Genomic DNA, 21,233 nt, shown 5'->3' with positions numbered 1-21,233 from the left:
TTGATAAAAAATCGGTGCACCTTAGCACGAAGCATCTAACTAGCAGAACCATTCAATGTATTTTGTTCTATGCATCAACGGCAGAATGTTTCAATTTCCAGCATTGCTTCGTGAGTGAGTTCCTACCACAGCCTGTGTGTTGCAGGTCATATCGAGTGCGACAGTGTATTGTTCTTGTCCTTCACCAGATGTGCAAGGTGTGCTCACATAAGCACATATTTTTTTAGCGTGGCTCACAGTCTTGTTTCTTTACTGCTTTCAAGCCATACACCCAGTCCACGCCAAAGACAGTGCAGGAGTGGCCATTTCCATCACAAAGGACACTGGTGTAGCAAACATAGTGCATTTGCATTGGGCACTCAAACACTGCGTTGATTGCACTAACCCCCATTTGGCCAGCACTTGCATCATTTTTTCCCCGTGTTTTATGGCTTTCAAGACATTCTGAATGGCTAGCATCGTGTGGCTGAGGGCAAAAAGCACAGCCATGGCAATAACTAGAAAAGATGTACCGATTCAAAACAATGCGTGTCCCATCATTTATGGTACCTATGTTGCCTGGGGTACCTCCTCCAAGTTCTTGCACTTTGAGATTTTTCAAATTTAATCGCTATGGATCCCAGTGCGGTGAATGTACATTTGGTGCAGCATCTCATCGGACTTTGTGTCAATTCGTCCATGCAAAATGTACATCCGGAGAAAAATGCAATTCAGAGCCAGTTGTTTTTTCCCACAAACTGTGTGGTGCAGGTAGCATATGTAGACTGAAAAAGGGCTCCCCTTCTGGTTTGGCTCAGTTGGGGAATAACCACACACTCCCAGTAGGCCTATACTTGATTACTGAAGAGTTGCGTCCTTGCTGCCAAGTCTTGGTGCTCGGTCACAGTGCATGCAACTTGCTGGAGGAAGCAGCTCATTCAGCAGCTTCTTGTTCACGATAAAAAAGTAGAGCTCGAGACCACCACCCATGCTGTTTCCCTCCTCCCAAAAGGTCAAGTTTCTACTTTGTAGCAGAGGGTGACAACAGGGCTGCAAAAGCATCAGCTCAGGTCTTATTTCACTGCAGGATTTCTTCACTGCTCGAAGCAGGTGCTCAAATTAACCCCCTTAATTAGCTTAACCTCCCAGCAAATGTGTATAGCCATGCTTGTCACAAGCCGACAGTCATTTATGGCCTATGAAAAGTCCCAATTCATCATGTGTTTTCTGGCACTCTGTATTCGGTTTAGGGTGAGAAGGGCTCGTTCAATGCAGTTTTCTTGCTTTGCCAATAGATGGTGGGACAGGTACTGAAAGGCTGCCATTTCTTTTTACCTGAATGGCAAAACTTTTCACTGCACACAAGAACATGAAGGGTCACAACAGCGGCGATGCCAGAGATTTCAGTGGCATTTGATAAATATGGTGATGAAGAACAAACACAGCACTATGCTGCCTGAAGAAGTATAGTAATGGGAAGTGTGTCTGAAAGAAAATGAGCGCCTGGACGGAGCAGGTGACGTCAGAAAGCCCCGAGTGCAGTCCCATGTTTTCAGTGCTCACTTATGACAAACTAGAGTAGCAGGATTTCAATGTTCATTGTCAAAGCACTAATAGAAATTTATTGGTCTTTTCTCTGAACAAGCCCTTCCTTTCTGTTTTTGCCGTTACTTTGCAATACCCCCGTTATCAAAGGACAGATATCTATCAAATAAAAATCGTAGAGAGGGAAGAAAATTTGTTTTTTCGGCTTTAAATGAAGTAGACTACCATTTCCTGTAGTAAAAAACAAACTACTTTTATGCCAATTTAATGAAAAGCCTGTTAGGAGGTTAAACATGTCCTCGAAAGGTGCCAAAACATACTAAACCATTTTGGATCAGCACTAGCTGCTTCAGCCAGCTACGATATCAAAACATGACTGCTCTTTACTTGGACCCAATTCTAATGCTCTCTAATATCAGGAAAGTTTTAGAGTTTATACAAAGTTCCCAAGGGTTTGAGCCATTTTAATATGCCTAACAAACATATTTATTGAGAGACAACTCGTGCAATTTATTAGAAGGAAAACATAGCCTGTGGTGCTTGAAATTTGGGCAGAGAGATGAGATTAAAAAATTATGAAGGGGACCTAAGACTTACACACTTTGTATGTGAAAGCATTTTTATTTCCTTTTTATTTTCAAAAATGTTTTCCCCATTCCTTCCTAAGACACACCTACTCACTAGGATACAGTCAGAAGGCAACGCATTTATTAGGTTTACCTTTGTTCGCCAAGAAGCAACGCAATTTTGTGGCCTGTGCTCGCCTCGCAATCTGAAAGTCCTGGGTTCGTTTCCCTCACATTCGAAAGAAATTGTTTTTCTTGACCTGGTCATGTGGATTCTGGGACGCCGCTTTTTCTGGTCATTGTGTTTCATTGCCGATTCAGCATATAAGGCTTTCGCATTAATATCTGCTCAGCTAGGCTGGCTGCAGCTAGCACAGGACAGGGATAATTGAAGATCACTGGGGTAGGCTTCTGCCCAGCAGTGGACGTAATCTGACTGATGAGGATGATGAACTAACTGATAGAATCAGAGTAATGAGCACACAAAAATAAGCTAGTCAGCAGTTCCCCCAATGTCCCACACAGTAGTACTCTATAACTTAAAACCACTTTCTTGCCTTGCAAGTGTTCACTATATGCTACACTGACATGACCTTGAACCAGTGCATTTAATTTTTCTGTTGTGCAACTTGCGCCCATGACCCTAGCACAAAATGTGAAAAAAAAAACAAAAACAAGCAGCTCCAACAGCAGTCTCTGCATGCGGCATGTCACTCCTTTAGCTGTGTGTTGGGCTGAAGTTTCAGTCTGTCCAGGGTCCAGCTGAAGTGGGCAGGCAAGGTGGGGTCACTCAGAAGCAAGTGCTGGTCTTTGCCATGGTAACAAGGTAGCAGCAGGCTCTGATAATGCACCATTGCAGGCACAATTTGTAGCTGGCTGTTGGAAATCTTGAGCTGCTTGCAGACTACGTCCGGCAGGGGCTGTAAAGTTACAGGGAAGCAGTCAGCACAGGCTCAAAATCACCTCAGTAAGCTAGCGCTACACTTGGGGTTACATATACTGGTATTCAGCTCACACTGCCTAACAATGAGCTATATGCCATAGGCAATTTCTGTCGACATCTTTATAAAAAAAAATGTTTTCAAGCATTACGCACAAAAACAAGAACTCGGTACACACTCATCAAAGGCAAACTGCAACAAAATTATACTTTGCCTATAAGTAGGAGTTGGAGTTTTTGAAACCGATAAAGGTATGCCAAATTCACTTTTCGGAACTTGGTTTTAACAGAAAAAGGTCAGCATTTTTGGTATGCAAGGCATGGCTAGCTGGACGCTGAATGCGAGTTACACTCACTTAAAGTTGAGAATTGGCTAAGCAGCGAAGCCAGGCGAGTGATGTGACGATGGTATTGTAGGATAAGCAGTGCAGTTGTGCGGTTTGATGTACTGCTCCGCCAGCTTACATGGCTCTGCAGACGAGGAAGCATCATCTCCTCGCCGTCTTTTAGCTAAGCACTGTTTCTTCACTATCATCACCTGCTTAGAGCAGATAGTCGGTTGATTAGGCTAATCAAATGCATGTAGCACATTGACACGATACCACAAATGGGCATTACGAAAAAGTATGTTTTGGCTACTGCGAAAATTGAGCAGCAGTTTCATCGCTGCCATTCAACAGGCAGACCACGTGATGCCCCCCACCCTCATGCTCCACACCGCATGACAACCCAATGATAACATGTCAACCTAGTTCTTAGAAGTAAACTTCTACCTCCGTTTTTGTCTGCTAGCTAGCTCACTTAACATAAGTTACTCTTTTAATGAGGGCAGCAATTTTTTCTGCAAGCACAGCTCCAAGTACTATCATTTGCACGTTAATTACTGGTAGATAAATTGTTCAGAATGACAAAAATACCAGTATTTTAAAAAATACCGAGAGAGTCATTAAATGACTTAAAAGTACCGTAGCAGACTACGTGTGCATCTGGTGGTGTGTCGCATAGTTACCCGAGTCGCATGAGTCGCATGAGAACCCGAGTGCCATCCTCAAGCTGGGCTCATTGAAGTGAACTCATTGAAGTGAACTGATTACAGATGGCATGAAGTGAAGGGCAGAAGGCTGAACTGTGGCTTGGCAGACCTAGGTATGGTACCATTGCAAGTTATTCAGAAATTTCAGGCATGATTACTATGCCCAAATGCTGGGGAGCTGCCGGGATCACAAACGCACGCTCAGCAAGAACACGCACGCCGCACGTGTTTCTAACGTACAGTGATCAGCAAGTGTTGTGCAGCATAAGGCGACCTGTTTTATTTTACGTGGCGTTCTGGTGGCGTCCTTGCCTGTTTTGGTAAGAACTATTTGAAAGTCCACGTTGGCTGCCACTATTCCGGCTGGAAAACAGAGTTTTCGCAAAGGCTGTACTAACAGCGTCATCTCTTGTCGGTGACTGAGGTAAGAAAGCAGATGCCACAAGACGAAAATGGTCCCTGTTCGCGGGCGTTCATTCATAGTGCTGTGATTTCACACGATCGACATTTGTGGTGCTCGCAGCACACCCTTGTAATGCGTGCCATGGTTTCTATGGCTAGCAGCGCGCCGCCGAAACACCGCAACTACGGCGATCGAGTAGTCCCGAGTAGTCGGCTTTTATGTCATTTTTGGAACTTGGTAATGGCCACCTTTTAACCAGTTTCAGTTAGAAAAGCCGATGATTTTTGCGAGCTATTCCTCACACACTCACTTCTATTAAGAATGCCATTTTTTTTTAGTAACATAAAAATTGTTTTTACGGGGTGAAACATATTGTAGCAGTTGGCTTTTAAGTAATCTCAAAGAGACAGAAAAAATAGTTGTGTAGATGGGCCTTTCAAGCATATCAAGGCACAGCTGCTGAAGCTGCTGTGAGCAGCAAAAATATTAAAGGCTGCAAAATGAAGTTGATTTATGAAAAGAAAGCATGGCTGTATAGGTCGTCTAAAAGTTAAGAGGACGTTAAGCGGCAATCCTCGGGCTGCTTAAACTTAAAAACTGCTGCCAATTAATTTTCTTTTAATGGCAGTAAGTTGTGAAATCCCTCACACATTGTGAAAATTTTCTTTTTTTTTTCCGTTTTCCTCCTTACATGTACACCTAACACTGCCATGCCATCAATATGCATGGAAATGCACATACTGGAGATTTGTATGTCTGCATCTGTTAGTAACGATGGGAGCTCAGTCGAGGCAGTGCAGCTCCACCGGGAATGCACTGGCCCACCTCGTTTCTGGCAAGTACAGCCAGAGAGGAATAAGCCGACAAAGCTTACCAACAGCTCTAACTTTGGGCGCATCATGCTACGAGACAAATAGAAGAAAAGAAAAAGCAGAGGGATAGACCTGCGGCCTAGCTGCTGTTGCTGCTGCTGCTGGGGACAGCACCAGGGGCCGGCCCTGGTGGTGCCTCGTGAGGCAGGCATTGGGGCTCAAGTCACCCAAAATACAGGATGCCAAGCTGGCCACGTAAGCTCGCAAAAAGCTATTGTGCACTGCAAAAAGAAACAGAAGCCAACAACAAAACAGGGTCTCAGGGCAGTAGATGGCAAATTCAAGCCAATTTAAGCACAAATGTAAGAAGTTTTGGAGATGGTGAAAATGACAACGACGAAGCACAACTATTTCCATTTGTTGACTGTACGCAAGTGCATGGAACGTCACGGGATGTATGGAACATATCAGCGTCTCCTTTGAAACAGGGTGGCGATGAGTAGCACCAAGCTCACCCTTTAATGCATTTTTTTTCAAATCTTGTCCTTACTCTTAAAATTCATGGTTCTGGATAGCTAAACGACAGACATTTCATATTTCTTTCCTTTAAATCAGGGCTGAAGTAAGTACAAATTTTTCTGCGGCACTAATTCTCCAGCTGATTTTCACTAGTCCCTCTCATGAATGTGTTTCAGTGTTGCCCCTACTATTACCCCTAAATCCCCAGGCCTTCGGAAGGATATGGTCATGTCTACAATGGGATAGATAATGCGATGTTCAAACAAAAGGTGTCTGTTAGTTTAAAACAACAAACCCAAAGTAAACTACACCGCCACCTGATGTTGCACACAGAAACTTGGCTGCACAATGGCCGATATCATTAGATGCTTACTGGCTGCATTCCTCCACAGCTCTACTATCGTAGTTGATAACAGTTTTCCCACAGCTCAATGCAAGTTTCAGTTTTATTCACAGCTGTGACGAGTCTGCCACAACAAACAACCGAGCGATGCCACTACACCCAGGTCATGCAATCACCTCCTGACCAATAAGAATCAAGCACTTATATGTTCACCTACCCACCATGCTAGGCCCTCTGCACTTGCAAAAGACCCCTGTAACATAATGCAAAAAATTTTCCATTTCCACTAACTCAAGAAAGGAGCAGGCTATGCAAAGGATTGCCAAAAGCTCATGACCACCATGTAAAAGCAGTGCTACTGTGCTATATGTACGTGAAATGCAAGAATCTACATGTAAAACACTGCACACACCTCCGAGGAAGTAGGTGCTGCATCTTCATACCAAGTTGCCCATTACACGACAGCACTCGACAATAAGAATAAGTGTTCAGACCTAGTTACCGCTGGCATGCTCCTATATGACACCGCTTCCCTTTCTTTGCAATGCTTGTGCGTAACCTAAAGGCACGCAGTTAAAGTAAGGGATGGTCATACTGTTCTTGTAAACCCTGGCACTTTGGTGCACCATTTGAGTACGTACAATGCAAGAGGCTTCAACATTGAGCCTGTAGAGAACTGATATTTTGTTGGAAAGCACATGCAAAAATTGTAATTAGTAAATGTGCAGTCTCTCTCTAATTGCATGTTCAGTAGTATGATACACTTTAAGGGGGGACACGGGGATCGGGGGCAGTCCACTGAATGCTTTACTGCTATACCAAACTTGCAGAAAGCCTGGTGCGACAACAAAACACGGTTGGAGCCTGGAGTCACTCTCAAGTTTTACTGAAAGGAATGGTTGACGCTGCGGCATTCTCCAAGCATTTTTAGCAACCTGAATTTTTTCTACACAAAATATAGCCATGCTCGCATAATGCACTCGTTATTGCCATGTAAATTAGTAACAGAGTGAAAAATGAGAAAATAATTCAGAAATACAGGCACGTCACTGCATAAAGAATTTATCAAGGACCACTGCAACAAAATGTTTGAAAATCCATGATACCATTGTCAAGCTATGCTTTCTGCAAGTAGGGAAGTAAGGTAAAAAAAACACTTTTGAGAAAACTGACATTTTCAAGGCGATTTCAGCCAGTTTCCTGCCACCTACGGTCACAAAAACATTTTCTGAACTCACCTCTGGGCTGTTTTCGGAAAAATTTTCATGATGCAATTAAAAAGACCTTAGAGATACCAATTATGGTGTTTTCTAAAATCCTTTTTTTTTTGCATTTTCATCATTTTGATTACTGTGGCCCACCCCTCTAAAGCACAATTGAAAGGTGACCATTCATAGCAGTTTGTTTTGCAAAAGTTATCCAGAAATACAGCAGCTGGAATTTACGACACTGCTGTTACCAGCTGAGCTAAATCCCCTGCAGAATATTCCTTCCAATGATCTCCATTTTTTCTTCTTTTGCGAGCTTTTTATCACAATATTAAAATTCCATGCTGAAATTTTGGAGTTATTCACAGAGAGTAAATTTTGTGAGCTGGTTGTAATGAGATGGCTGTGATAACCACCAGTGGCACTGTATGAACAAGTCAATAAAACTTTTCAGATATCTATTAAATCTGGTTAACTACTATTTTAGAGAAGTTAAAGCAACAGAAATACACAGCCATAATGAGGGCATCTCCAATTAAGTCTTTCAGCATATTTACACTGACTCCAAAGGATGCTTAGCCAATAATAAAAAATGGAACTAAGCAAGTCCTCGTGAAAAAATGTGCAGCTTACCGGACCCTCGCCTTTTGTCAGCCCCAACCCTGTTATTCCAGCAATTTCTTTTAATCTCACTTCTCAAAGAATTCATTAAATGCACATGCCTGTTTGTGACCTCCAAAGCACTCAAGGTACAATAATCAAATTACCCTGGAATAGCACACAGGAAACTAAAATTATCGAAGTACCATATCTGCTTTTTCTTTCATCTGTCACAAAAGTAGGTGCATTTAGAAAGAAGGGTTTGTTCACATAAAAATGCAGGATAAGCACTTGTATGTAGATGGTAGTCAGGGACGCACGTCTCCTTCCTCCTCACCATTTGATGTGGCCACCTGGAGTAGACTCATGGCTATATCTGTGTTTTTGCTCAATGTCTTGCACTCCACATAGGTGGTCTTCACCAAACTTTTCTTGACAGCTGTGTTGCTGAATTCACGTAGTATTTCAACCTGTTCAAAACAGAATTCCCGTAGCATTTTAACCTGTTCACAACAAAATTCACGCAGCATTTTAAACTATTCACAACAGAATTCACATAGCCTTTCAACCTGTTCACAACAGTGAGAACTGTCTTTCTTCCTCAAGATCATTCAGGTGAAGCCTGAGAAATGAGATCATCAATGTGACACCAGCGTCGCACAAAGATTTGCATGACTGAAAACCTGTGCAGTGTTTTATCTTTGGAAACAAGAAGCTGGCTTTTTCCCTTGAAGTCCCTGGCTGTTAATGGCAAAAATAATGAAACTAGTAATACGCCAGCTCGGCGACTGTTAACATCTCAATGGGTGCGTACACTTGACGAGAGCTTTTCTTGACAATGAAGGGAAGGCTACAAGGGCAGTGCCCATAATTGTGTCATTCTGCCAAGCACCTCAACCGCACGACTGCGCTCGGTTATATGGTATGTTGCTCTCTCTGTGTTATCTTCAGACCGCTGCTGGTGTAGCTGGCGCCATCTATGGAGCCTTCTCCTAACAAGACGTGTCTAGAAAATTTGTTTTAGTCAAAAAAACAGTTTTTTTCCTTGACTTTCTAAGACAGAAATTTCTGCAGTTGAGTTGAAAATATGCCTTACGTAACAAATACTGACAATTTAATAATGTTTTAAAAGAAAACTAATAACAGCAAGTGGGGATTACATTCTGCAGTGTAGGAATAGAGGGCATGTTTTGGTTCTGTAGCTTCTGCTCCATTGCCAGAAAGAGTTACCACGAAGCATACGCTTCGTCACTGCACTATTCCCAACACGTGTCCAACAAACCTCCGCTTGCATCAACCGAACAATTTCGGAAACAGTTTAATGATGTATAGACACATTTTTTGTGTGTTTCATTCATTCATTTTCATTTATAGCCTCACAAATAACTTTACAACCTGAGGTTAGAACCCACGTCTTTTGCAGTGCACTTGCACAGTTAACAAGAATTCAATCTATAGCAAGGCTTCCTTTCAGTCCTTTAAACATACAGCCACTCTACATTAGTCAGGCTCACCTAAGCAAGACTGCATGAAAGGTGCAGACAGACAGCAGGTGTGTTGCTATATCCTGGAGAGACTGGCAGTGTGGCTTGGACCCACCCATCAGTGGAGCCCAAGCCTCAAAGCGCGTAGTCTATCTTTACATTTTATCCTTCTCTTTTCTCCCTCTTCTTTCATCCCTTCCATAGTGGCACAGTTGTCTACTCTCGATGAGAGAGTTACAAGGTCTCCCTCTTCTCTAGGACTCAACCTCCTTTTTTGACTTTGCAGATTAGTTATGCTCATTTGCTCAAGCAATGGCACTGCCAGGTATCTTGGCCCTGGAAGAGCCGAGAGAGTACAGCCAAGCAAAGCCTATGTGCACCTTCATGGCCAAACCAAGAGGGGAAGTTTTGGCCCCCACCTTCTTGCTGAAAATGTCAACTTGTACTGGTGATACTTGAGGCTCAGGCCCAGTGGCACGATAATGTGCTATGCTATCTCAATATAGTTGAGAGAAAAATGTGACCTGATGAATGACACAGGTTTGAATAATCAATCACATAACTGACAAGCTTGTTCCTTGGTCCATGAGTGATGTCTTAAATACTAGCAAGTGCAGAGAGCTCCCTTGTGTCACTTTTCTACAAGCCTGTCATACACGTCTTGAAGTTTCGCTAGCGTTAACACAAGGCTGCGACATCGAATTGAACTAGGTATGTTTTTCTCATTGACATCTTTTCAGTGCTCTTTATGGGTGCCTCCGTCCTTTTTATGCCCCCCTCCCCACTCCATGTGAACTTTTGAGAGATAAAATTAGGAAAGATAATATCAGTGTCAAGCAAATGCTGCACGCATCCTAGTTAGTATTTATGCTTTCCTGGCATTCATTCTGTTCCCTTTAGAACTTAGCTGATTACATGAATATTGTGTTTGCAGCATGAGGTTGGATAGTACCATAGTACCCTACTTGTCATAGTACACAAAAACAAAACTGTTCCTTTCGGAGTTCAAAAGTCACTCTTACACGTTTTTCAGTGTCCCCCAGTGGTACAAGCTTCAAGGCTACTCTTTCCTGCACTACACTCTGAATAGGGTAGCCTTTTGCAATTACCCTGCAAAAGAGAAAGAGGACAGTGAAATGCAGACTTTTTCGGAGCTCAAAGTTTGAACAACAGAATTTGCAGGGTAAAGTACATACACATTGACAAATGTGCAAATTGCTCTCCACAAGGCTCCACAGTGCCTTGTAAAGGGGGAAAAAGTTATATTATGTGAAACTATACCACACTTGTCTAGCGTGAATGTTTAATCCCAGCTCAGAGCACGAAATTGCATTCATGACACCAATGCTTGTCTCCCCTGTATGCAATTATTCAGGGATGAACACATATTCCTGCAAGCGCAATATGTATATAAATCTGTGTCACCCAGATACGTCTCTTTGAGTACAATGTCATTAGTGGAGAGAATGGAACATGGCAGATGTTAAATGCCCGGCCTTACTGATGTACAGACTGATAAATGCAAAGCTGGTGTTTAAACGCTGCTTAGTAGAGCGAAAAAATCTCCTGGTCAAGGGTGTATCTTCTAGCTCTAACAGAAGAATGTCAAGTCTGAGGCTCATACAATGGAACGAAAACAATATGTAATTTCTAGACAGTAAAATAATACCAAATATAGTGATAAAATCATAAGCTGCAATCTACAAAAGTGCACAAGCTTCTGGCTCATCTCTTACACATGTGGTGGTTAACATAGCATGCAGAATTCTTCATCAATGACTATGTTAAAAATCTGGGGGACACTTAAGCTCTGCCTTTAAGGGTATGATGCGATAGAGGTAATGAGTCCCGCCAGCGGCTCCTCTTGCCCACACAGACACTGTTTCCATATTATGTGAAAGACCACAGAACATACATATAAGACCTGTTTGTACCACGACCCCAACAGCTTTAGAACTGCTCAGACAAGCGAGGGACAGCGTTTAGCCTTCGTTTTGTGTTCGGGCTTTTATTGCCCACAATTTTACCTCATCTGGAAGTGAAGCCCTGCCCCGAGTGACCAAGTCTAAAAGGTTTATGGTTTATGAAGGTTTAACGTCCCAAAGCGACTCAGGCTATGAGGGACGCCATAGTGGAGGTCTCCGGAAATTTCGACCACCGGGGGCTTTAACGTCCACTAACAACGCACATCACACGGGCGTCTAGAATTTCGCCTCCATCGAAATTCGACCGCCACGGCCAGGATCGACCTTACATTCTTCGGGTCAGCAGCCGAGCGCCATAACCACTGAGCCACCGCGGCGGCTCAAGACTAAAAGGAGATGAAAAGAAAGTAGCAGGGCTGGGTTAGAACACCCAGAGGCTTTTTCAACAATAGAACTCATTTTGGGAAGACGATCTTCAGGTGAAAATCAGGTTAGCTCCAATTTTTTTTTAAACTCTCTCAAGGTGCAGGAAGCGGGAAGAACAGGGAATTGGGGTGGAGTGAGAGGGACTATTCATATGGCACAGCACCTGATCCAAAGCACTGAAGGGTACACTTCATGCAACTTGTAGTACAGCGGCATAAAATTCCATTAAGTCAACAAAATAAAAAAATAAACAAGTTCCTACAGATGCAAGATTAAAAGGGAAGGAACATGGACTGTGTTGCACAGCTGTCTACTGACATTTTGCTGCAACTGAAAAAGGGTGATAGCTGAGCTGTAAGGCTCACCATGCAGTGATGTATGGTATCTTCATCGGCTTGGCTCGTAGAATAGCCTTGTCAACCTTTCGGGCAGCTTGCTCATCTGATGCCAATATGGTGACACCGCTAGCAAACCTGAGCAGTGGGCGAATGAACGCTGTCATACTGGCAACTGTAGCAGCATGAAGTTCATTTGGTGAACAAACGACAAGGCTTTGGCAAGTGATTTGTTAATGCTTCGTTCCGTTATCTCACTCCATGCTGTCAAGAAAAAATTATTTCATTATTATTGCTCTAGAAATTAGCTGAACATCATTTCTATTAAAATGGTACTAAAGCACCCTTCGATACCGTGCAATAATCCGAAAACGAGATTTTAAAATTGCTTCTTTTTTCATGGTGCACGGTTTCATATGGCACCTTAATATTTTTTTTTTAAATGCAAGGATAAACTACATTTAGTAAACAGTGCAATGAGTAAATAACAAAGCATTTAGACCAGCAAGTCTATATGGTTGCCAGCTCTTCTAACATAAACAGTTTGATGAGCCATCATAATTCCATTATCTAAAGCAGAAAAAGGCAAGGACGAGCCAATAAGGGACATACATGCACTGCTCATATCTTAACTAAAATTATAAATTTTTATAGCCTTTGCATATATTAGTCTCTTCAATAAAAATTTTGGTGCAGCTATTATGTGTGTCCCATTTTGCCCCTGTTTTACTCTTGCTGTTTTCCAGGTTTTTTTTATCATGCCTGCTGTTTGTAGCAGGACTTTTTTTTCTTCTTTTTTTGCAGATCATCATAGAAGCTCTATATTATGTCCTTAGCTCTATTTTTCTACTTTAGCCTATCTGTTTCCCTCCCCCATTTTCTTGTAACTATTTCTCTTTGTTCATAGTAGTATACAGAGTATAGACTTTTTATCGTCACTGAATTCTTTTACCTTTAATAATAATAATTGATTTTTGGGGAAACGAAACGGCGGCGCAGTATCTGTCTCATATATCATTGGACACCTGAACCATTGGACACCTGAACCGTAAGGAAAGTGATAAAGGAGGGAGTGAAAGAAGAAAGGATGAAAGGTGCAGTAGTGGAGGGCTCCGGAATAATTTCCACCACCTGGGGATCTTTAACGTGCACTGACATAAAGATCCCAAGGTGGTCGAAATTATTCAGGAAATTATTTTTTTACCTTTCCAAATCTGCTTTTTCAGTGCTGTTTTAGACCCTTTCAAAAACGGCCAAACATTATGTGCTCTATGGTAGTAGCTACTAGCCTGTCCTTGCCTACTTCATTTCTGCATGTACGTGTGCATGCACACTTGTGCATGAGTGCTTGAGTAATAAACTTAATCAGGGCTCAAGTACAGAGTATACCTTTCAGCTGGCTTGACAACGAAAATGTGATCCACATTTAGGTGAATCGCCAAGCCCTCACAGGCATCTTCAAGACTGTAAGGAGACTCGCCGAAGCCAGAGACATGAAGTCGATGCTTGAGCATTGGTTGTGACCCTAAAACACACAAATTTATTGTAGGCAACTTTCTGACAGTGCATACAGTCACAAAATAAAGCAACAGGAAAATTAAAAAGAAATAACATGACACTAGACTCAAAGTTAATATTGTGTTCTTGGAACTGCTGTCTGTTCCTTAATTTTGTAATGTCAGTAGTTCAGTGCTAAACTGAGGCAGTCAATAGCAAATCCTCATTTCATCAGAATGGCTGACCAATGCTGTGGTGGCCAAACAAAAACAAGCTTAAAATCTAAAGAACAACATTTATAAACACCGCTTCTTTTCCTCACTGCCACATTGAAGGTATTGACTGTAGAAAGGCAGGAAAAAGAAGTTTGCTGCAATGCTTAGCTGCATAGCAAGAAAGCTAACATAAAGGCAACTAGTAGTACAAGTTGGAAGAACAATTCTGATACGATGACGCAGAGAAAACTATTGCTTCTTGACAGCTAGAGGTCTGAGCAGGCACACGCGTCTGAAGTTCGCTAAGTTTACATTTGTGTAATTACACTTTCTAAGAGCACTTTCAACTTACTGCCTTCCTTCCGGAAGTTCAAGGTGAGGGGAACACCATACGGTTTGCTGAGCGCAATAAGCCCATCTGAAATAGAGCCAAGAACAGTTATTACAGCATTTCACAACCAAGACGAAACATGCTAATCGCTTTGCGAGCATAACGAAGGTTGGAACACCTGCCCTGATTATAAAATATACTGGCCGCCAAGTGCCGCACGAATTCACCCTTCGATCTCCACGGGTATAAAGTCTTATAAACGTGTCGCTCTTCAGAGGTCTGCACATCTTCAGACGCTCGTTGTGTCGCCGCGGAGAGCTGCCTGAACAAGTTCAAGCGGCGCGAAGGTAGCAACAAGGCGCTCAAGTGCTTCATTGCTTACAACGAAAAAAAAAGTTCGAACTGTTTCGCGTGTCCTAGCCTACACGAACATAAGTAACAGAAGACGAAGGCATGAAGATGGACTGTCGTAACGCTCCATCCTTGCAACCTCACCGACTACGCTCCACAACGCGCACGGCGAGCACAGCACTACACAAACACGGGAACACGTGCGCCACTGCGCTGACTGCGCGATGTGGCGCGATTGCTCCGAGTTTCTCAAAAATGCATGCTAATAAGCTGTACAGCCCAACAACAGTTCCTGCAACGTCTCTAAATGCGCTGAAAATGCGTTTCAATTTTCAAAATATTACAATATGTATTCGCAACAAGTTTTTGCAGTTTCGTTTTCGCAACCACATGTGCGGTTTGCGTCGGTCGTCGCAGCCGTAGGCATGGTCGCATTCGTCGCAGTCCAAGGCCCATTCGCAGCTCAAGCTACTGTACCCAGGACAACGACCTTGCTTAAGGCCCAACACCCAAGCTAATCAAGCCATCAAGCGGCCAAGGCGCCAAGGCCACAGGACACTTCAGACTGCAGCCGCAGTTTCTCGTTTGCGATGGGGGATGGGCCGAGGAATGGGATCGCAACACCTGTTGCATCCGTCACGCGGATTGAATCCTTCAGCGCTTCTCACCGTTTGCACAGGTGACAGTGCATGAAACTAGCTGCTTAAATGCTAAAGGTCGAGTAGGAAGGCGCCTCTCGCAGGCTTATGCATGCACTTTATCGTCTTGCTCGTTGAATAACTTGGTTGTTGTAAATTGGTTGTCGTAAATTGGTTGTTCGGGAAAGGAAATGGCGCAGTGTCTGTCTCACGTCTCGGTGGACGCCTGAAGCGCGCGATAAGGTAAGGGATAAGGGAGGGAGTGAAAGAAGAAAGGAAGAAAGAGGTGCCTTAGTGGAGGGCTCCGGAATAATTTCGACACACGCCGAAGGCACACAACATGCGGTATGCGCTTCCTGTGAAAGGAGGTATGGGCTTTTGTCAAAAATGTACAGCCCAAGGGGTTTGCTTCTGGACACGTTTCTCTCGACCTTCGAGAAATTTGGAACGCGCTGGTGACGCGTATATACAAGCAACACAGCAACGCCAAGAGACAATTAGCCCCATGGGCTGTGTATTTTTGTCCAAGACTGTATATGTTGGTATACCTGATTGTGAGTGTAGTATGCACTTGTCCACGACAACATTGCTGGATGCCTTAATTATATGTACACCTGGTAAATATTGCTTCCCAGTGTGAGCAGTACTATGCACCTTAGTAATGAAGTTTACACAACTAGTCGAATTTCAAAAGCCACTACGGTCCCGTTTTATGTCTACTTGTAGTCCCCACCTCACAGATGCTGAAAATGCTGCCATCTTTGGGAAATGCAACAATCCAAATGGGCACGGTCACAACTACAAATGTAAGTGCATTAACTTGTACACGAGTTCACAATGATGGGGCGCACATTTTTCATATAATCACTGACTGTTTGTTGTTTCAGTGGAGGTCACAGTCACGGGCCCTGTGAGTGGTGTGCACATTCCACGATTTTGTAACTATGTCAGGCTGGAAACAGTCAAACATGCAGCTGTTATTTTACAGGTGGACAAAGCCACAGGGATGGTCATCAACATCACAGATCTGAAAAAGTACATACAGGTTAGTCACCTCACAGCTGCATCAATTTATTCATGGAAGTGGAGTTTGAGGCAGCATGTTGCACATCGACTTATCCAAGACACACATTTCAGTATGCGCATACAAAAACTGCAAATAGAAACAGCTGTTCAAAATGCAGCGTTGTGTGTAGTCGAGTTCCCCATGGCAAGGCCACATATTGTTATGGAATATGTGGGCACTAGCGAATGAAAGCACCGGGTATCCCTTGGCAGTCGACATTTTTCCACCCTCTATAGTTGGACCTCACGCCGCCACTTCGTCATCATCCTTGCAACGCGGTCCAATTTCGTCGTAATTACAATAACAGTGCCACAGTGCAGGCATGACAGCATGTGCAAGGTCAAGTCTCAGTACCACCACTGTGCTAACTGGTGGTGTCGGCTGGGCACTTCTTATTTTTCTTTCTCTTTTACTGCTCACTCTAACCAATGTCTATATTCCAAAGGTGAGGTAATTTTCTTTCAATTTTTTTTATTGCGACAGTGTGCCTACTGGCATAAATTATTTACAAATATAGGTACACACTGGACTCTAGAAGAAAGCCCAGTAACCTCTTGTGGCGTGGCCCAAAAATCCATTCTTCTGCATCTGGTGGACGGCCTAGTGGCGGTCCGCACCGGAGCAGGTGTTTCTGCCGGATAGCACGCAAAGAAGGGCAGGTCCATAGCAAGTGTTTTGTGTATGCCTCATAGACAGGAGCAGGGCAGAAGGGGCAGCAGTCACCGAAAGGGGCATGGTACTGTGCCGGCCACGACCAGGTTACCGCTGGTGTGAGGGCAGCACGGAGGCATAACATTTGAAGCAAGACCATTTCCCAGTGTTCAAAGCCGCTAGGGAGGTCGGTGCCACACAGTGGGAGAAGTGCTCGCATGGCACGCCGGAGGTTTTCTTTTTCTTGAAGGATATTGTCACCGGAGAGGTTGGGGCCGCTTGAAGGGGACGTGGAGGAGCTGATTCGTGACTTGCTCCATCCACCAAAGTTCATTTTCTTGCCCATTCTGCTGTGTCTACATTGACACTTACTGGAACATGAAGCGCCCATACTCAAAATTTCACATTTTTCTTCCTAAAGTACTGAGACAGAAAGAAAGTTTGACCCTTTCCTATGGAACAAATGGCGTTTCTGTGAAAGATCTTGCTTGTTTATCAAGTGGGCCAGCTGGTGAATTATGCTAGGCTCCAAAATTGCGTGCATAGAAAAGAAAAGTTAAAAAATGTGGTAGAGGTTTAACATAGCTAAACCGAGTAGATATAAAAAGCATGTGCTTAGCTTGGTTGGCTCATGGTTTTTGCTTTGCTGGGGCGTCGGCACGTCTGGCAACGATATTAGACTCAGGTTTAGCTCTGATAGAGGTTAAGCTGATCTGATCGCGCCGCAAATGGAAGTTGATGAAGACGACGATGTGCTATGCACAGCGCGAGAGAGTGTTGCAGTTTAGCATGAGGCGTGATCGGCTGCTGCGATAGCACAGTGCCCTCATGCAGTGGCCAGCAAAGCTGATCTGTTCACACCGCCATGTGTTTGAAACACAGTCATGGCAATGTTTGCTTTATTTCTGCATGGGCTTACTATGATAGGTTTTGCCAAGGTCACCTTCAAGGTCAAGCTTCACACAAACTTGGTGAGCTGGTTAGAGCTCGTGAAGTAGTGCTTTCGCACCAAAAATTAAAAAAAAAGACTGATAGCCTATCCCTACGGAAACATATGCAAAGGGTGTGAAACAGTATAGCTTAGTTACACGTCTTACTAGGCACTTTGTAGCTCCTAATCGGTGTGTTCAGTTTAGCAAGCACTGAAACATCTTTAAATCGGTGTTTTAATATCCAGCACACAGTGTGGTTAATCATGTCTTAAAGCTTACTTTGTGCCAGTAAGGCACCACGCGCCGTGCCCTAATGTACAGTGTGGCTTTTACAGAGCGAAGTAATGGATGCCCTCGATCACAAAAATCTGGACAAAGATGTGCCACACTTTGAGACAGTTGTGAGGTAAGACAAGAGATTTTGACAAGTTTTCCAATGTTTCTCAAACATGAACACAAATTGGAAATGCTGTCAGTCGATAAGTCTGGCTTTCTCCTCCTGCATATTCAAGTTTAAAGGGATGCTGAGGACTAATTGAAGTTGGCCTGTATTGATAATCACTCTCAATAACAAAGGAAGCTTATAAGCTAGAAAAAAAAAACGAAATATGGGTGCCGCTATCACTGCCCAATTCTGGAAGTGCAATGCATGCATCAACGCCAATTTTTGTGTGCAGATCCCAGAGGCTGTACTACACTGTCATGCACTTCAAAATGGCAGCAAGCCATCCTTTTCAGTAATGACGTTGGAGGTTTGAATAGATGAAAGGGAAGATCTCTAAATTCAATTTTCTCACTGATAAATGCACCTTTTACTACAAGACAAACATCAACGTAACCAAAAAAGGCCAAAGGATAAATTTTTACTGAAAGCCTTAATTTCTTGGCATTGTCCTCGGTGTCCCTTTTTAAGGCTAGGGTCCCATGTTTGTGTGGCCACTGGACAATTTTTTTAAAGTGTTTGCGCGATTGCTTTGGCCCACCTGCTTGTTATATAAAAACAAATTTTAGCTCATTATAAAGAGAAATATATTTACTTCTAAGTAATATGCGACGTTAATACCAATTTCGGTTGGTACATATGAAGTGAGCAGAATACTAAGTGACTGACCAGGCGTTTCCGTTTGACTTGCCTACTCGTGTGAAGTTTTTTAGAAAATTACTGCACCAAAAATAGGGTTGCTTCAGTGTTTAGATTAACTTTTACCCTCAATAAATGTCGAGCAGTTTTGGGTTCCAGTTGATAGTTGTATGGAACCATGCTCTAAAAGACCAAAAGTAACGAAAATAAATTATATAGGTTTAATAGCTTCTGGTCTAATAGACAAAAAGAAAGCATATTGGCCTCCATGGGTCATGCTAGCTGTCAGTGTTGCGGTTAACTTGGAACGACGAAAACTACTCAATGCAGCTCAAAGAAATTTTGCATGCTTAAAGAAATATGCGCAATCCACAAATGTGCCAGATATGCTTCGTTTTGTCTATTAGACCAAAAGCTATTGAGCCTATACTACGTATTTGTTAGTTTTGGTCTTTTTTTTTGGAGCACCGATTCTAAATAACTATCCATTGGAACTCAAAACTGCTCAACATTTACCAATGGTAACATTTCATCTAACACTGCAAAAGCAGCCCTCTTTTTAGTGCAGTAGTTTTCCAAACACCACGCAACCAGGCAAGTTGAACAGTGCCTTGCTGGTTGCTTCATGTTTTGCTCACTATACTAACTGAAAGTGGTATCGCATGTCAACGAAAATTAAATGAGCTAAAAATTGGTTTCCTAGCATAAGCAAAATCAGCACAGTGATTGCACATACATACCCGAAAATGGCAGGTGACCGCCGCTGGCGCGGGACTCCTGCCTTAACAAAATGTTCCCCCAAGAATGCAGCAAAATTAGTTCAGCATGCCTTGAGTGCACCATCAGTCAACAAACCAGCACACAGTAAAACGAGCGCAAGTCTCTCAATTACCCAAGAAAAAAGCAGCCACACTCCATTCTTACACTGCTGCATCGTTTTCTTTCCAGCACGACAGAGAATGTTGCTGTATTTGTGTGGCAACAACTGTCCAAGGTCTTGCCCAGAGGTCTACAACTTCGTGTGCGGTTGCACGAGACTGACAAGAATGTTGTCACGTATGAAGGCTTCTGAACCCAGTGCTTGAAAGCCATCAGTACACTCCTATGCCAGCACTGTGCACTACTTGCATGCTGCATGGTTGCAATGTATGAACATGATTTTATGCAAGGCCGTGGAGAATTTATTGCATCAAAAGGCCACATGTATTAATGCAAGGAGTGTAATTTTGCATTGTAAATGGTAATATACCTACTTACTGAAAAAATTAAACCAAAGCACGATGGTCACAGTTGTTTTGGCCAACACTAATCGTTTATTTTGCTAGAGGTATAAATTACACCTAGTGTCATGTTATGCTTGAAAACTGGTTCCTCTGCACCACTTTTATGTGCAATATCTAGCATTTACAAAAGCTGTGTGCCAAAGTGGTGCACGCTTGTTTCCATATCATACCATTGCAAGGTGCAATATGTGGGAGCAAATAAGCTTTGTATGAGTAAATAAAATCGTCGTTCTCAATAATCGCATCTGTTGCCTCAAGTGCTAGTCTACTGCATATTCCAAATGTTGGCCAGCCTGTCGCTATTACTTGTTACTCTATGCAACCCCACTTAACCAGCTCTTGCACATTAACACCGCACAAGCAGGCTAAGAGAAAATTGAAGATTACACAAAGTATGGCCAAACCACACCCATTTGCAAGTGTGTGTGCATGCATTTATTTAGCTTAAATAATGCAAGTTCAACATTTCCAAGCAGTAGCAGAAAAACCTAACAGTCAATGAATTTTAAAAAGTTATTCACAGGTATAAATAGAAACTAAGCATTTCTCACGCAGCTCCGATGTATTTGCTTCCTGTGATGATACATGCCTGCGAGACTCGGCTAAAGGCCTGGCTGAGAATTTAATTGCTTGTCCCCAGAAATCTGTTTGCTTCGCAAATTCGTTGGGGCATGCAAAACAAGTCCAAACTCTTTTATGTATGAATTTAAGAGTGTGTGAATTTAGAGGGTTTAAAAGCTAATGGCAGTCTGTACCCATGTTTGCAAGCACTGTACAAATGATCTTGCAGCACCAACATAACATAAGCTTCCTTGATGCAGTCTTTCTGCTTGAAAGAACAGTTTTGTGCAATTTCAATTTAGTTTTAACATTACCTGCAGTTGGCTGTGGTTCCTGCAGATCTACATAATTGACAATGCTGCTCTCTTAGTACAAAGAAACATATGATTGGAGCTGGAGCTTGCGTTAAGCAATAAGAGGCTGAATTTATAAAAAAAATGTTTGCGCATAAGAACTGTGCCCAACTGGTCAGGGCTGACACACTTTCAATCACAGAAGTTAATGATAGG

General features: G+C 42.9%; 2 protein-coding genes across 3 annotated transcripts; one reads left to right on the top strand and one right to left on the bottom strand.

The window, feature by feature from the left end:
- Positions 1-2,125: 2,125 nt before the first annotated feature.
- LOC144125374 (mitochondrial mRNA pseudouridine synthase RPUSD3-like) lies at positions 2,126-14,712 on the bottom strand. Of its 2 annotated transcripts, XR_013313378.1 has the most exons (9): positions 14,344-14,712; positions 14,183-14,248; positions 13,508-13,643; positions 12,149-12,256; positions 10,455-10,542; positions 8,286-8,418; positions 4,158-5,559; positions 3,387-4,004; positions 2,126-3,010 (listed from the first exon to the last, which is right to left on the bottom strand). XR_013313378.1 is itself a non-coding variant. In XM_077658699.1 (8 exons), exons 1-8 carry the CDS (start codon positions 14,534-14,536, stop codon positions 2,801-2,803), a joined length of 1,083 nt encoding a protein of 360 aa, XP_077514825.1. In that variant the 5' UTR covers positions 14,537-14,702; the 3' UTR covers positions 2,126-2,800. The 2 variants fall into 2 exon arrangements, 1 of the variants encoding a protein (XP_077514825.1); XM_077658699.1 differs by lacking the exon at positions 3,387-4,004 and having other exon boundaries at positions 5,411-5,559; positions 14,344-14,702.
- A 190-nt stretch (positions 14,713-14,902) lies between these two features.
- Positions 14,903-20,365, top strand: pr (6-pyruvoyl tetrahydrobiopterin synthase purple). The gene is made up of 6 exons (XM_077658700.1): positions 14,903-15,191; positions 15,877-15,956; positions 16,038-16,060; positions 16,139-16,195; positions 18,135-18,205; positions 19,829-20,365. The coding sequence occupies exons 1-6, from the start codon at positions 15,103-15,105 to the stop codon at positions 19,950-19,952; spliced, it is 444 nt and encodes a 147-aa protein (XP_077514826.1). The 5' UTR covers positions 14,903-15,102; the 3' UTR covers positions 19,953-20,365.
- The last annotated feature ends 868 nt before the right edge of the window (positions 20,366-21,233 follow it).

The sequence above is a fragment of the Amblyomma americanum genome, chromosome 3, assembly GCF_052857255.1.
Source record: "Amblyomma americanum isolate KBUSLIRL-KWMA chromosome 3, ASM5285725v1, whole genome shotgun sequence".
NCBI classification, from domain to species: domain Eukaryota; kingdom Metazoa; phylum Arthropoda; class Arachnida; order Ixodida; family Ixodidae; genus Amblyomma; species Amblyomma americanum.
This window is presented reverse-complemented; position numbering and strand designations above follow the sequence as displayed.